Source organism: Thermothielavioides terrestris, chromosome 4 (genome assembly GCF_000226115.1).
Source record: "Thermothielavioides terrestris NRRL 8126 chromosome 4, complete sequence".
Taxonomy (NCBI): Eukaryota; Fungi; Ascomycota; class Sordariomycetes; order Sordariales; family Chaetomiaceae; genus Thermothielavioides; species Thermothielavioides terrestris.
In genome coordinates, this window is record NC_016460.1 from 3756258 (window position 1) to 3767748 (window position 11491).

Sequence of the window (11491 nt, forward strand, 5' to 3'; positions counted from 1 at the left end):
CCCGTCTCCGGAAATCGGGGATTGAGGTGCAGCTTCACCCTGGTCTTTCTGGCTCGTGGGGCACGCTGCAGCGCTTGGCGGCGGTGGATCAACAGGGTCCCTTTACGGAAGTCCTTCCCAAAGAGCTGGAACGGTCATGGTCGACTTCCCGGTCCATCGAAACAATCCATGACATAGGTACTGTACGTCGACCCGCCACTTCGACGCCGCATTCTCACACGGTTACTTCTGCGCGAGATCCCTAGCTGTCTCGCCTTTCGCAATTCGGCCGGCCAAGCGCTGGCACGCGAACCATGTCTCCCACCCCGATGGACATCGACGACGCGCCCTCCGCGTCAGCTACTCCATCGCTGAATATTTCGCGAACGCTGGGCGCCAATGCCCCAAGCACCACGTCTGTCAGCGAAGTGATTTCGGCATTCCGACCGACGAAGGTGTGTACGGTGTCCTTGCCATTTTCTGTTGCCGCTGCTAATTTAACCTTCCAGCTTTTCCGGCGGGACGACGCCAAAGATGGCAAACCGCTGCCGTACGTTCTGTCAATTGACTTCGACGATCCGGGCGAGCTGTGCATGACATCGGAGAGCGATGAGACCATCCAGATATACAACGTGAAGGACGGCCGGCATGACAAGAGCCTCCTCAGCAAGAAATACGGCGTGAAATTGGCCAAGTTCACGCATACGAGCTCGGGCATCATCTATGCGAGCACCAAGCAGAATGGTACGGCGACGCCGCCGAGAGCTGGGCGCGTGCCCCCGCCGGAGCTGACATGGCCTTAGATGCAATCAGGTACCTTGCGACGCACGACAACTCCTTCATCCGCTACTTTGAAGGCCACGAAGGCGCCGTGACCGACCTCTCACTGCACCCTGGCGCGGACAACTTCATTTCCTGTAGCGTCGACAACACGGTCCTCTTATGGGACATCCGGACCAAGAACTTTTCCGGCAAGCTATTCCTGAACACGCCGTATCTCTCGGCGTGGGACCCGTCGGGCAACGTCTTTGCGATTGCCTCGCCAGCCAGCAGCACCATCCTGTTGTATGATCATCGTAATTATGAGCGAGGCCCTTTTTCCGAGTTCGACATTATGAAAGCACGCGGGCCGGCCGATCCAGAGGCTGCTTCTCGAGGCTGGACAAAGCTAGAGTTTTCCAACGACGGGAAGCATCTGCTTCTGGGCTCGCGGGGCGACGGGCACTTCCTCCTGGACGCATTCGACGGGAACCTCAAGGCGTACCTGAAGAAGCCGGGCCCGGGCACCAGACGGTTGGGCGCGGGAGAGACACAGGGCGGCAATGCCGAGAGCAGCGGCGACTGCTGCTTTGCTCCGGATGGCCGCTACGTCTTGAGCGGAGCGAAGACGGACCTCCTGGTGTGGGATACATTGGCAGCGGCGCAGGGAGGCGACAAGGTGCTTGCGCCGACGCATGTTTTGGAGGAGAAGCGGGAAACAGCCGTGGTGGCATACAACCCGCGGTACAACATGATTGCTACGGCGGACCAGGAACTAGTATTTTGGCTGCCCGAGTCCAATTCGTAGGACGGACGGAGGCTCAGGCTAAGGATGAGTGGACATATTGGGACAGCCGGGATGGCTGACGGTACGATCGCGAACTGTGATACCCTGGGCGGATGCATTTTACGGCGTTGCGGTAAAGGCGGGTTGCAATATGAAGACTTCGAACCTCGATGGGTGGCTGTCTGTGTGAAACTGTTTGCTGGGAAAGGGGCTGGTTGTCGGACCCAAACAAAGCTCCCCGCACTCGGTGAAAGTAGCCCCACTGCACCACAGCAGCCAAGACCCTGCCTCAGCTTGCAGCCTCGAAAACTCCAGTTCGCGGCAGCACCACGCGACGGGAGCAATCGATCACCTGGCGCCCAAACTCGTTGCCGCGGCCGAGCTACCTCCCTACTCTGCGCCTACAACAAAAGCACGGCGCCGATAGGTCTGCAGGCGTTGCAGATTGAAGCGCGCCTCGACTCTGTTCTTCCACATAGTTCCAGGTTCTGATTCACCAACCCATCCAGCGCAAGATGCCCTACTACGCAAAATCCGAAGACTGGCTGCACCAGTCCGCCCTCCTGCTCCAAGCCCGCCCGTCAACAGCAAGTGTTTCCTCCGCCGTCCCACCTCCAACTCCTCTTCCTTTTTCTAGCTGACCATTTCCGCCTCCCCCTCACCAGACGCGCATCACAACCCGCTACCACCTCAAGCCCGCCCGCCGCCGGCTCAAAACCGACCGCACCACCACCACCACCAGCAGCGACGACAAAGCCGATGCCTCATCACAACAACCACAACAAGAACAACAACAACGACAACAGCCCAAATCACAACAGCAACAAAAACAGCAACGAGAGCAACCCGAAAAGCCCCCGCGCGGCCACCTCGTGCTCAAGACGTTCGACCCGGCCAGCGGCGTCACGCTCAAGTACAAGACCTCCAAGGCCGCCGAGGTGACCCGCCTGGTGCAGATGCTCGGCGCGCTGGGCCGGCGCATGGCCGGTCTGCCGTCTCCTCTGCCGTCTACGACCACTACCACCACTACTACTACTGTTGCTGCCGGTGTTGGTGTTGGTGGGAGCGATGGGGATGAGGTCATGCAGGATGCGCCGGCTGCTGGTGCTGCTGCTGCTGCTGGTGGTGGTGGGGAAGGGGAAGTCGGGGGTGGGAGCGGGGTGGTGACGCCGACGGTTGGTGGTGATGGTGGTGGTGGTGGTGGAGGTGCTGGCGGTGCTGGTGGGGGAAAGGGGAAGAAGAAGAAGGGGAAGAGGTGAGGGGCTGGCTTGGCCTCGTGGGTAGCTGGTGGTGGTGCCTGATTGTTCGCGAAGGCATGGTGGCTGTGGAGGGGTTGGGGGGGATGAAGATCACCGGTTGTGTAATTCTCTCTCCGGATCTGAGGGGTTGGGAGACGGCCTCAAATTTCATCACCATGCACGGCTGGAGCCGGCACACTCTGGGGAACGTGCTGGCTGGACTTTAGACTAAAATGCATCTTGAAAAGGACGAGGGTGCGTTGGAAGGCACAGTGGGCAATCATCAATAGAAGCATTGAGCGTAAGACGCACATCCACGCACGAGACAACCCAAGGCGCCGAATTCACAAAGTTTCATTCCTAGCATGAGAATCTACTCATACATGCCCGTAAAACCATGCTTTCCTCGACATCCCTCATCGCATTCCCTACCAGAGCCACGCCACCCCAACGCCAGACTCCGCCACTGCCAACGCGGTCACGGCCGCGCAGCACGTATACATGTGAAAAGCATATCCAACGTCTCAACCGAGAGAAGAAGAGACGTCAACCGAAAGCCCTGTCGTTTCTATGCCAGGAGATTTCGAGAGAAAAGCAGACAGAGCAAACCGTCGAGTACAGAAGAGGGTATTAGAGGCAACAGGAGAAGAGAGACGGGCAGCGGAAGGCAGCACAGCCTTAGAAGTCCTCGTCGAAGGAGAAGTCACCGCCGTTCTCGCCCTTAGCCTCTTCGGCCTCCTCCTGGACAAACTTCTTGGTGCTGGCCATGACGCCGGCCTTCTGGTAGTCGCCCACGCGCTTCTCGAAGAAGTTAGTCTTGCCGCCGAGCGAGATGTTCTCCATGAAGTCGAAGGGGTTCGTCGACCGGTAGACCTTCTCGTTGCCGAGGGCGACGAGCAGGCGGTCGGCGACGAACTCAATGTACTGCTTCATCAGGGTGGCGTTCATGCCCAGCAGGGCGCACGGCAGGGCCTCGGTCAGGAACTCCTGCTCGATCCGGACGGCGTCGACGATGATGTCCTGGATGACCTGCTTGCTGGGCCGCTTGTTGAGGTGCGAGAACAGCAGGCAGGCGAAGTCGGTGTGCAGACCCTCGTCCCGCGAGATGAGCTCGTTGGAGAAGGTCAGGCCGGGCATCAGGCCGCGCTTCTTGAGCCAGAAGATGGACGCGAAGGCGCCGCTGAAGAAGATGCCTTCGACGGCGGCGAACGCGACCAGGCGCTGGGCGAAGGTCGACTTCTTGTCCGCGATCCACCGCAGCGCCCAGTCGGCCTTCTTGCGGATGCAGGGGATGGTGTCGATGGCATTGAACAGGTGCGTGCGCTGGGCGGGCTCCTTGATGTACGTGTCAATGAGCAGCGAGTAGGTCTCGGAGTGGATGTTCTCCATCATGATCTGGAAGCCGTAGAAGCAGCGGGCCTCGGGGATCTGGACTTCGCCGCTGAAGCGCTCGACCAGGTTCTCATTGACGATGCCGTCCGACGCGGCGAAGAAGGCGAGGATGTGGGAGATGAAATACTTCTCATCGTCGTTGAGCCTGTTGTTCCAGTCGTGCAAGTCCTTGGAGAGGTCGATCTCCTCGGCAGTCCAGAAGGAAGCCTCGGCCTTCTTGTACATCTGCCAGATCTGTGGTGGCTTGTGAGCACGCGTTCCACCATACGCGTCCGAGCGCGTCACGTACCTCGTGGTACTTGATGGGGAACAGCACAAAGCGCTGCGGGTTCTCCTGAAGCAGAGGCTCATCGGCCTCCTCGGGCTTGATGGTCGGAGCCACAGCGGGCTTCGCGGCCTCCTGCTTCTTGTCCGTGGTTGAGTGCTTAGACTCAGCGTCTATCTCGGCTTCGAGGGTGGCGAGGTCGGCATCGAACGGCGCGTTCTCCTTATTAGACGCGGAAAAATCGAGCTTCTTGACCGGGGATTCCATCTTGAGGGCCTCAATGGCGGACGCAGCCTGTAGAGAGCACCAAGATCAGCATTGGACCCGGACCGCACGCGTCGAGAGCGGGACGCGGGGCCCAACACAAACCTGCTTAGACGGCGTGACCTGGGCAGTCATTGCTGTGCGTGTGTGTGGGATGAATTGGTAATGTGTAGAGGAAAGTTAAAGAATCGCCACCTGATGTAAGAGGTCAATTGGGCCTGTCGTTGCTTGGTTTGTGGGCTGGAGAGAGCGGTGCGGACAAAGAGGCTACAGAAAGTCTGGAATGGGAGACGCGATGCTTAAATGTGCAGCGCGGGTTACGCGGTACCCACCCTGCGAAATCTTGCACGCACTGCAGCTGCAGGGGTTCGCGTCAACGCGTCAACACCACACCTGATACCAGCCACCCGCTGCCCTCAGGCATCAACCTCCACTGGCGCCTCGGAGCTTGGTCGGCCTTACCTCGCCTTTATCAGATCATCGGCCGAGCCAGCTGATTGTGACACAAGCATTAAAGAGGTGTGCGATCCAATGTTCCCTTGGCTCCTTGGCCCTGTCAGGACCCCGCTATGACACACCTGCACCACACGCCACACGCGCTGTATCGAACTCGGGATCTGCCAATGGGTTGAGCCAGATCCTGGGCATCCACTTGCGGATGGACTGACCAAGAGGTGGGCTGCCGTACAAAGGTTTGTCATCGCAGCGTAATCGGAACAAAATCACGGAATGTGGACATCCGGGTCGGCTGAGGCGTTCATGGCAACGTCAAAGCCCATCTTCCCTACTGTGACACCGCCCACGCAAGCGCCTCCGCGAGGCCCGGCTCTGTCATCGAGCTCACGGCCTAGCATTTGTCTACTAAAAAAATAGGAAGAAAATCAAAAGAAAAAGAACGAAAGGTAAGAAGGAGCAAGCAAAGACCATGAACGCGAACCGCTGCATTCCGAGGATATCCTGAATTACAACCAGACAGTTCCAACGCCAGAGTCCGGTGCCTGCATGCGGCCCTATACACGCCGGCGCAATCTAAAAGTCTAGCTCCAAAGACCGTTCCGCACCAGCCTCCACGCACGCCCGCACACCTCGAGCATCCTAGCCTTTGCGAGTCTGTCGGTCTCTCGGGTCGTGGGCCTGTCTTCCCTGAAGACCATCGGTTCTCTGGCCCGACTGATTACGCCCGGGCATCGTGGGCTTCGCAGGAGGCGGCATGTCCCCCCGAGCTAGCGTGCGTGATGGGGGTGCTAAGGCGGGATTCGAGGGTGCTGGCTCGATCCTCCTCGCCGGCTCGACGCCTTGCTCGACATCCCGGTCCTCCGAGGCGACCTGTAGCTCCGCGGGGACTCGGACCTTCGACCCGTCGTCTGGATCCTGCACCGCGCCCTCCCTGAGCGCCCTCGCCTTCTCCGTCAGATAGGCGTCAAGCAGCCAGGCATTGCGCGTGTTGGCACGGTACAACATGTCGGCGAGGTCACCGACGAACGGGACGAAGCCCACGGCAAGATCGATCAGGATGTTGGTGAACATCATGCCGTACAGCCTCTTGGGCAAGCCACCGTCGACACCGGAGGCCGTCTTGATCAGGGCGAAAGCCATGAGAAAGTCGGCAAAGTCACCGATGCTGGCCATGCTGGGTGAGCCAGAGGCGTGCTGAACGAAGGTTTCCAGGTGCGACTTACAACGGCAGGAGGCCAATAACCGACGACCACCCAAACTTGAAGCCGAAGCAGCAGCAGCGAAATCCCATGTCCCACCGATAGGCCCTTCTCCGGACACGCCTCAGAATCTTGGCGTCATTGCGGGACAGACCTTGGGGGACCGGTCTCTCTTGCATCTTATGCTTGACCACCCTGCCATTCTTGATGACTGGCACCCTCTCAAGGTACGGATTCTGTGATTGAAGTCGTCAGGATCCGGAACCACGGCAATTCAATGAGGGAGAGTGTTACATCGGAGTTGGTGTTTCTCTTGTCCTTGCGCAGCTTCCCGAGAGCCCGCTTCTCGAGTATTTTGAGAGCCACGTTCATGGTGTCTCAGTCGTGGCGCGTCGTCAAAGTGTGCGCTGCTTGTTGTTGTACGAAACTATTGCTGGAGAACACCGAACAATCTTGAGGGTGGTTGTGGGAGGATATAAGCGGCTGCTGCTTTGTTGCAACCTTTTTGAGTCCGTTGGCGGCGGCTGTCGATCTCGGACGAACCGCGATGCGCTGCGGGTATTGGCCAGCGATCGCGCTTTGTCCGTTTCAGGTGCGCGCCTGTGAGGCTCGATTAGGCACTGAGAAACCGCTTTTGGCGCTGGTGTAAGCGAACCACAGGCTGCTGCGCCAGGGTAGGTCTCTTGTGGACTGAAATGAACGTCAAAGAGGGAGAGCCGCCATGAGCCAGTTGGGCACAACCCTTCTTTATGCCCTGTGTCAATCCCTTGGCTACGTCCATGTTGTGCTCGTCAAACAATGACACCCCCTTACTGGGCGCGCAGGTTCTCAGCTGGCGTAGCGTCAATGACGTCTGTGGTGATTGCCCCTGGTCAGTGGCGGCTGTGGTTGGCCTCCCCTTCAAGGTCATGTGGGGCCACTCATAGTGGGGTTAGTGTACTACGAGTAGTTAGTAGTAACGCACCGCCACACGCTATGGAAGGAACCGCTGAAGTGGCACCCCAGAGGACTGTGGATCGTGGCGGGAGCTTCCCACCCCCCACGCCACATCCGTTGGCCCAACAGCAACTTGACCGTCGTGAGCCTCGCAAGGGTGGGGGACAAATGAACGTCATCCACGTCTGCACACGTCGCTTTTCGCCTTTCGAGTTCCGACCGCCGACCACTGCTGCAGTGCCCGAATTGCTCCGACCTTGAAATTGACAGAACTCCTGACAGTGGTTCAAATTGGATTGGGCATTGCAGGTCTCTGTCCGACCGTTTGTTGCAGTCCTGAACTTCCCGTCTGTTCACGTTGGTTAGGTGACATCGAGCGGGTGTTGGTTCTGTCTGAGCATCTCGGCGGGGAACTTGCAGCTGCTGCCCGTGCCATCCCCGCCTGTGCCTTGAACAAACATCCACGACAACATCAGCACTTCAACACTTCAATTCGAAAAGTTCTCGAGCCGAACGAACGCTAGTGTACCTTGCCTGCCGTGCTAGAGCACCCGGCCGTTGATTCACCCTTTCTCAGCTGTCGCCTACCGTTGTGGATATGCTCGATACAAGTTGTCGCCATGGCCGGAAACAAGCTGTCGCTCGAGGACTGTAGGCTGCCCCAGCTCTGTCCCTGTTCTAATCAGGCATACAAGCTTCGCGCCTGCTTAGTTGATCGACTGTCCGCTAACTTGATATTCTGCCAGGGTTGGACGACCTTTGCGTCCGTTTCATCATCCACCTCCCGAGAGAGGACCTCTCGTCCGTCGCGCGCATCTGCTTCCAAGTTGAAGAAGCGCAATGGTTCTACGAAGACTTCATCCGACCGCTAGATCCGACCTTGCCGTCCATGAACCTCCGAAGCTTCTGCCTACGCATCTTCCAGCACTGTCCGCTTCTGGCCTCGTTCTCGGTCGAGAACCACATGCGCGCCTTCGAAGAGTTCCTGCAGTACAAGACCCGGGTCCCGGTGCGAGGTGCCATCCTGCTCAATGAGGCCATGGACTCGACAGTGCTCGTCAAGGGCTGGAAGAAGGCTGCCAACTGGAGCTTCCCGAGGGGCAAGATCAACAAGGACGAAGACGACTTGGACTGCGCCATCCGCGAGGTGTACGAGGAAACCGGCTTTGACATCAGGCAGGCCGGCCTGGTGCCCAAGGATGAGGACGTCAAGTACATTCAGATCTCGATGAGGGAGCAGCAGATCCGCCTCTACATATTCCGCAACGTTCCCATGGACACCGTCTTCGAGCCGAAGACGCGGAAAGAGATCAGCAAGGTCGCGTGGTACAAGTTGTCAGAGCTGCCCGCATTTCGGAAGAAGGGCAATTCCCAAGACAACGACGCTGCTGCCGCGGCGTCATCAAGCGCGAGTAAGTTCTACATGGTCGCGCCCTTCTTGGTGCCCCTGAAGAAGTGGGTCGTCCAGCAGAAAAAGAAGGACGCCGCCCGGGCGGCTGCGAATCACTCGCACCTGGCTGCTCAACCACCCGCCGAAGAGCCTCTCACCGAGGATGACATCGGCGCCCAGACCGAGCCGGTTCCTGGCCCTCCGATCGGCCCGCCAGCGATAGAAACGTTGGAGGGTGCTACGCGCGAACTTCAGCGTCTTCTCAAGGTCCAGCCACCCACCCAGGGCTTACAGATCACCCGGCCCGCCGTTTCAACCGAAAATAAGGGAGAGGCTTTGATGGCGCTTCTGCGGCGGAGCGCTGGCGCACCCGCGGAATCGGGTTCTCGGCAGACGTCCCAGCTCGATGCTCCAGCTCCGGACGCGCAGTTTGATATGCCTCACTCTTCGTATCACCAGCAGTCGGCGGATCGGCCGCCTTTCCCTTACTACCAACCCACGACCAACTTTCCCATCATGTCCAATCCAACCCTCAACAACGAGGTGCCTGGATACGCCCAGTCAAGCCGGGCCCCTGCGCAGGTGCCGCCTCCGGTCTACAGCCACCATCAATTCGTTAACGCGGGACAGCACCACCGAAATGAGCCCGTACTCGTGCATCCCCAGCCGCTGCCTCCCCAGGTTCAGCAGTCCCTCCTCACTCGAGGCATCCTCCCCACGCCCGGTCTTCCGGATGCCGCTGGTCAGGGCGGCCCGCAACCTCAGCAGGGAGATCAAAACCTGCCCGCTACTCAGAGGCATGACGCATATGCACCACAGCACCAACCCGCAAAGCCGGCTCAGCTATCGGGACACGCAATGGCTCTTCTGAACGCCTTCAAGAGCGGGCCTCGAGACAGCGCGGAAAGCAAGCCGCGAGACAGTATCACACAGAATGACGCGCCTCTGCAGGCCAACAACCAGCACCGTTATCAGTGGGCCACCAGGGCGGATGTGCCGGCCTCCCAAGCATCGAATCCTGCAGCGCAGTACTTGCCACAGTACATGGTGCCTGCTGCGCCGATGAAAACATCACCCCGTACGGTGCGACCTGTAAAGAACCAGCCCGGGCCCAAGCCGGTGCACCCCGATGTGCATTCTGACCCTCACCGGTCTGCGCTGTTGGACATGTTCAAGAGAGCTGGCCCTAAATCTCCGCTGAGCAACGAATTCAGGTTACGGTCTGAGGGGACGCAGGAAGCGGCTGCCTCTACAAGGATAGAGGAGCCCAGAAGCTCACCGCTGAAGGCGACTCCTGCCACGGAGACAATCACGCCGGCATCCGGGGCTAATGGCGCACCCGTGATGATGAACTCCGAAGCCAGTCTGCCATACCGGCCTATGCAGATTCTAAGCCGGCCGAAGCAGGCAGAATCAGGAGAGCCTCTGAATTACTCGAACACGCAGGCGCAAATGCAGCACCTGCAACAACGAATAAGCCCGCGTGGCTGGACCACACAGGACGCCAGGAAGGCGGGCCTTCAGGGTTTGCCGTCGCCTCGAGATCGTGTCGTCTCACAGCCGACGGAACAGGAGGCCAAGAGGTCTCCTCGACCCAACTACGCCGCCGCACAAGCAGCCAGCCTGCCATACACACAGCAGTCTCCGTCCAGCATGCACGCCGCCCCATCTTTCTACCAGGCGCAGCAGCCGCTGACCAGCGTGCTCCAGCGGCGGAAGGACTCGAATCCCGAGCAGAAGCAGAAGCTGCTGTCGCTGTTTAGTGTCGGCCAGCAGCAGCAGCAGCAGCCGTCGCCGGCCGAGGACAAGGGGAAGGGCAAGGAGCCGGCCGCCTTCGACCAGCCGCAGTCGTTGGGCGGCGCGCCGCGGTCGCGCGTGGCGTCCCTCGCTTCGGCGAGCGGCACCGAGCCGGCCGCCGTCGGCAGCGCCTCGAATTCTCGGCGCGGTAGCGCGACGCCGATCTCGCCTGCCGACCGCAGCTTCCTTTTCTCGTACCTCCAGTCAATGACGGATCCGAAACGGTAGACATTTCCGGCGTTGAGTGGGGTTCGGTCGAATTGGGGCCTGGCTTTGGTGCATCCGGTGTCTTGGGCGTCCCGATTTGTGTTACATGGGCTGGTTGGGTGTGTGCTATTGGGGGTTTGGACCGGAGACGGCTTGGGTTCCCAGGGCTACTTACTACCTACTGGAGTCGGGAAGGATTAGACGTCCCTTCACTAGGTAGCTTGCGGGGTGTCTTCTAACGAACTCGATGCAGCGATGGGGTCGGCACTACGCAGGCGCCAAAGCGAGGCAGCTCTACGGAATACCCATAACTAGACAGTCCAAGCCAAATATGACCCTAGAGCGCCCCAGCCTTGCTTGTCAGTGACCTCCGGCTTGGGGCCGCTCTTCTTTCGCCCCTGCCCTTAGCGCCGTGCCCGACTGCTTTCTTATTTCATGTCTGCCACTGTTGCCGTGGATGGATAATTTAGGTAGGTAGGTAAATCACCCAAGATACCTAGTAGGTATTGACCAGCCACACCCTCATATGTTCTGTTTTCCTCCTCCTCTCCTAACCGGGCAACGGCTGCTCGCCAACGGTTATGACTAGCTTGGGTTTTCGGCTTTCCTCTTGCTCTGACAAGAGGATCTAGGCCCTGAATGCTGGGCTTGGCCACTGACCCTGGCATCGAGTACGTGTAGCCCATACTGCCAGCTGGATATTGGGTATTGGCTTAGCAGGCCGCCTCACCAAATCAGATCGGTATATCTCACTATTCGGTTTTTTTTTTTCGCAAGGTTGATTTGAAAGTTGCACACCTACATGGACGTACCGCGTAAGTC

The 11491-nt window shown here is 59.0% G+C and overlaps 5 protein-coding genes across 5 annotated transcripts; 3 read left to right on the forward strand and 2 right to left on the reverse strand.

The window, feature by feature from the left end:
• Nucleotides 1-96: 96 nt before the first annotated feature.
• Nucleotides 97-1793, forward strand: THITE_2120242 (uncharacterized protein). The gene is made up of 3 exons (XM_003655887.1): nt 97-434; nt 489-723; nt 783-1793. The coding sequence occupies exons 1-3, from the start codon at nt 294-296 to the stop codon at nt 1544-1546; spliced, it is 1140 nt and encodes a 379-aa protein (XP_003655935.1). The 5' UTR covers nt 97-293; the 3' UTR covers nt 1547-1793.
• On the forward strand, nt 1794-3093 carry THITE_2120244 (uncharacterized protein). The gene is made up of 2 exons (XM_003655888.1): nt 1794-2112; nt 2191-3093. The coding sequence occupies exons 1-2, from the start codon at nt 2041-2043 to the stop codon at nt 2782-2784; spliced, it is 666 nt and encodes a 221-aa protein (XP_003655936.1). The 5' UTR covers nt 1794-2040; the 3' UTR covers nt 2785-3093.
• A 7-nt stretch (nt 3094-3100) lies between these two features.
• THITE_2069122 (uncharacterized protein) lies at nt 3101-4922 on the reverse strand. Its single transcript, XM_003655889.1, has 3 exons — nt 4790-4922; nt 4445-4714; nt 3101-4389 (listed from the first exon to the last, which is right to left on the reverse strand). The coding sequence occupies exons 1-3, from the start codon at nt 4817-4819 to the stop codon at nt 3442-3444; spliced, it is 1248 nt and encodes a 415-aa protein (XP_003655937.1). The 5' UTR covers nt 4820-4922; the 3' UTR covers nt 3101-3441.
• Nucleotides 4923-5612: 690 nt separating this feature from the next.
• On the reverse strand, nt 5613-7040 carry THITE_2080779 (uncharacterized protein). Its single transcript, XM_003655890.1, has 3 exons — nt 6634-7040; nt 6364-6575; nt 5613-6305 (listed from the first exon to the last, which is right to left on the reverse strand). The coding sequence occupies exons 1-3, from the start codon at nt 6709-6711 to the stop codon at nt 5780-5782; spliced, it is 816 nt and encodes a 271-aa protein (XP_003655938.1). The 5' UTR covers nt 6712-7040; the 3' UTR covers nt 5613-5779.
• Nucleotides 7041-7930: 890 nt separating this feature from the next.
• Nucleotides 7931-10894, forward strand: THITE_2120251 (uncharacterized protein). The gene has a single exon (XM_003655891.1). It carries the CDS (start codon nt 8165-8167, stop codon nt 10688-10690), a length of 2526 nt encoding a protein of 841 aa, XP_003655939.1. The 5' UTR covers nt 7931-8164; the 3' UTR covers nt 10691-10894.
• Nucleotides 10895-11491: the final 597 nt, after the last annotated feature.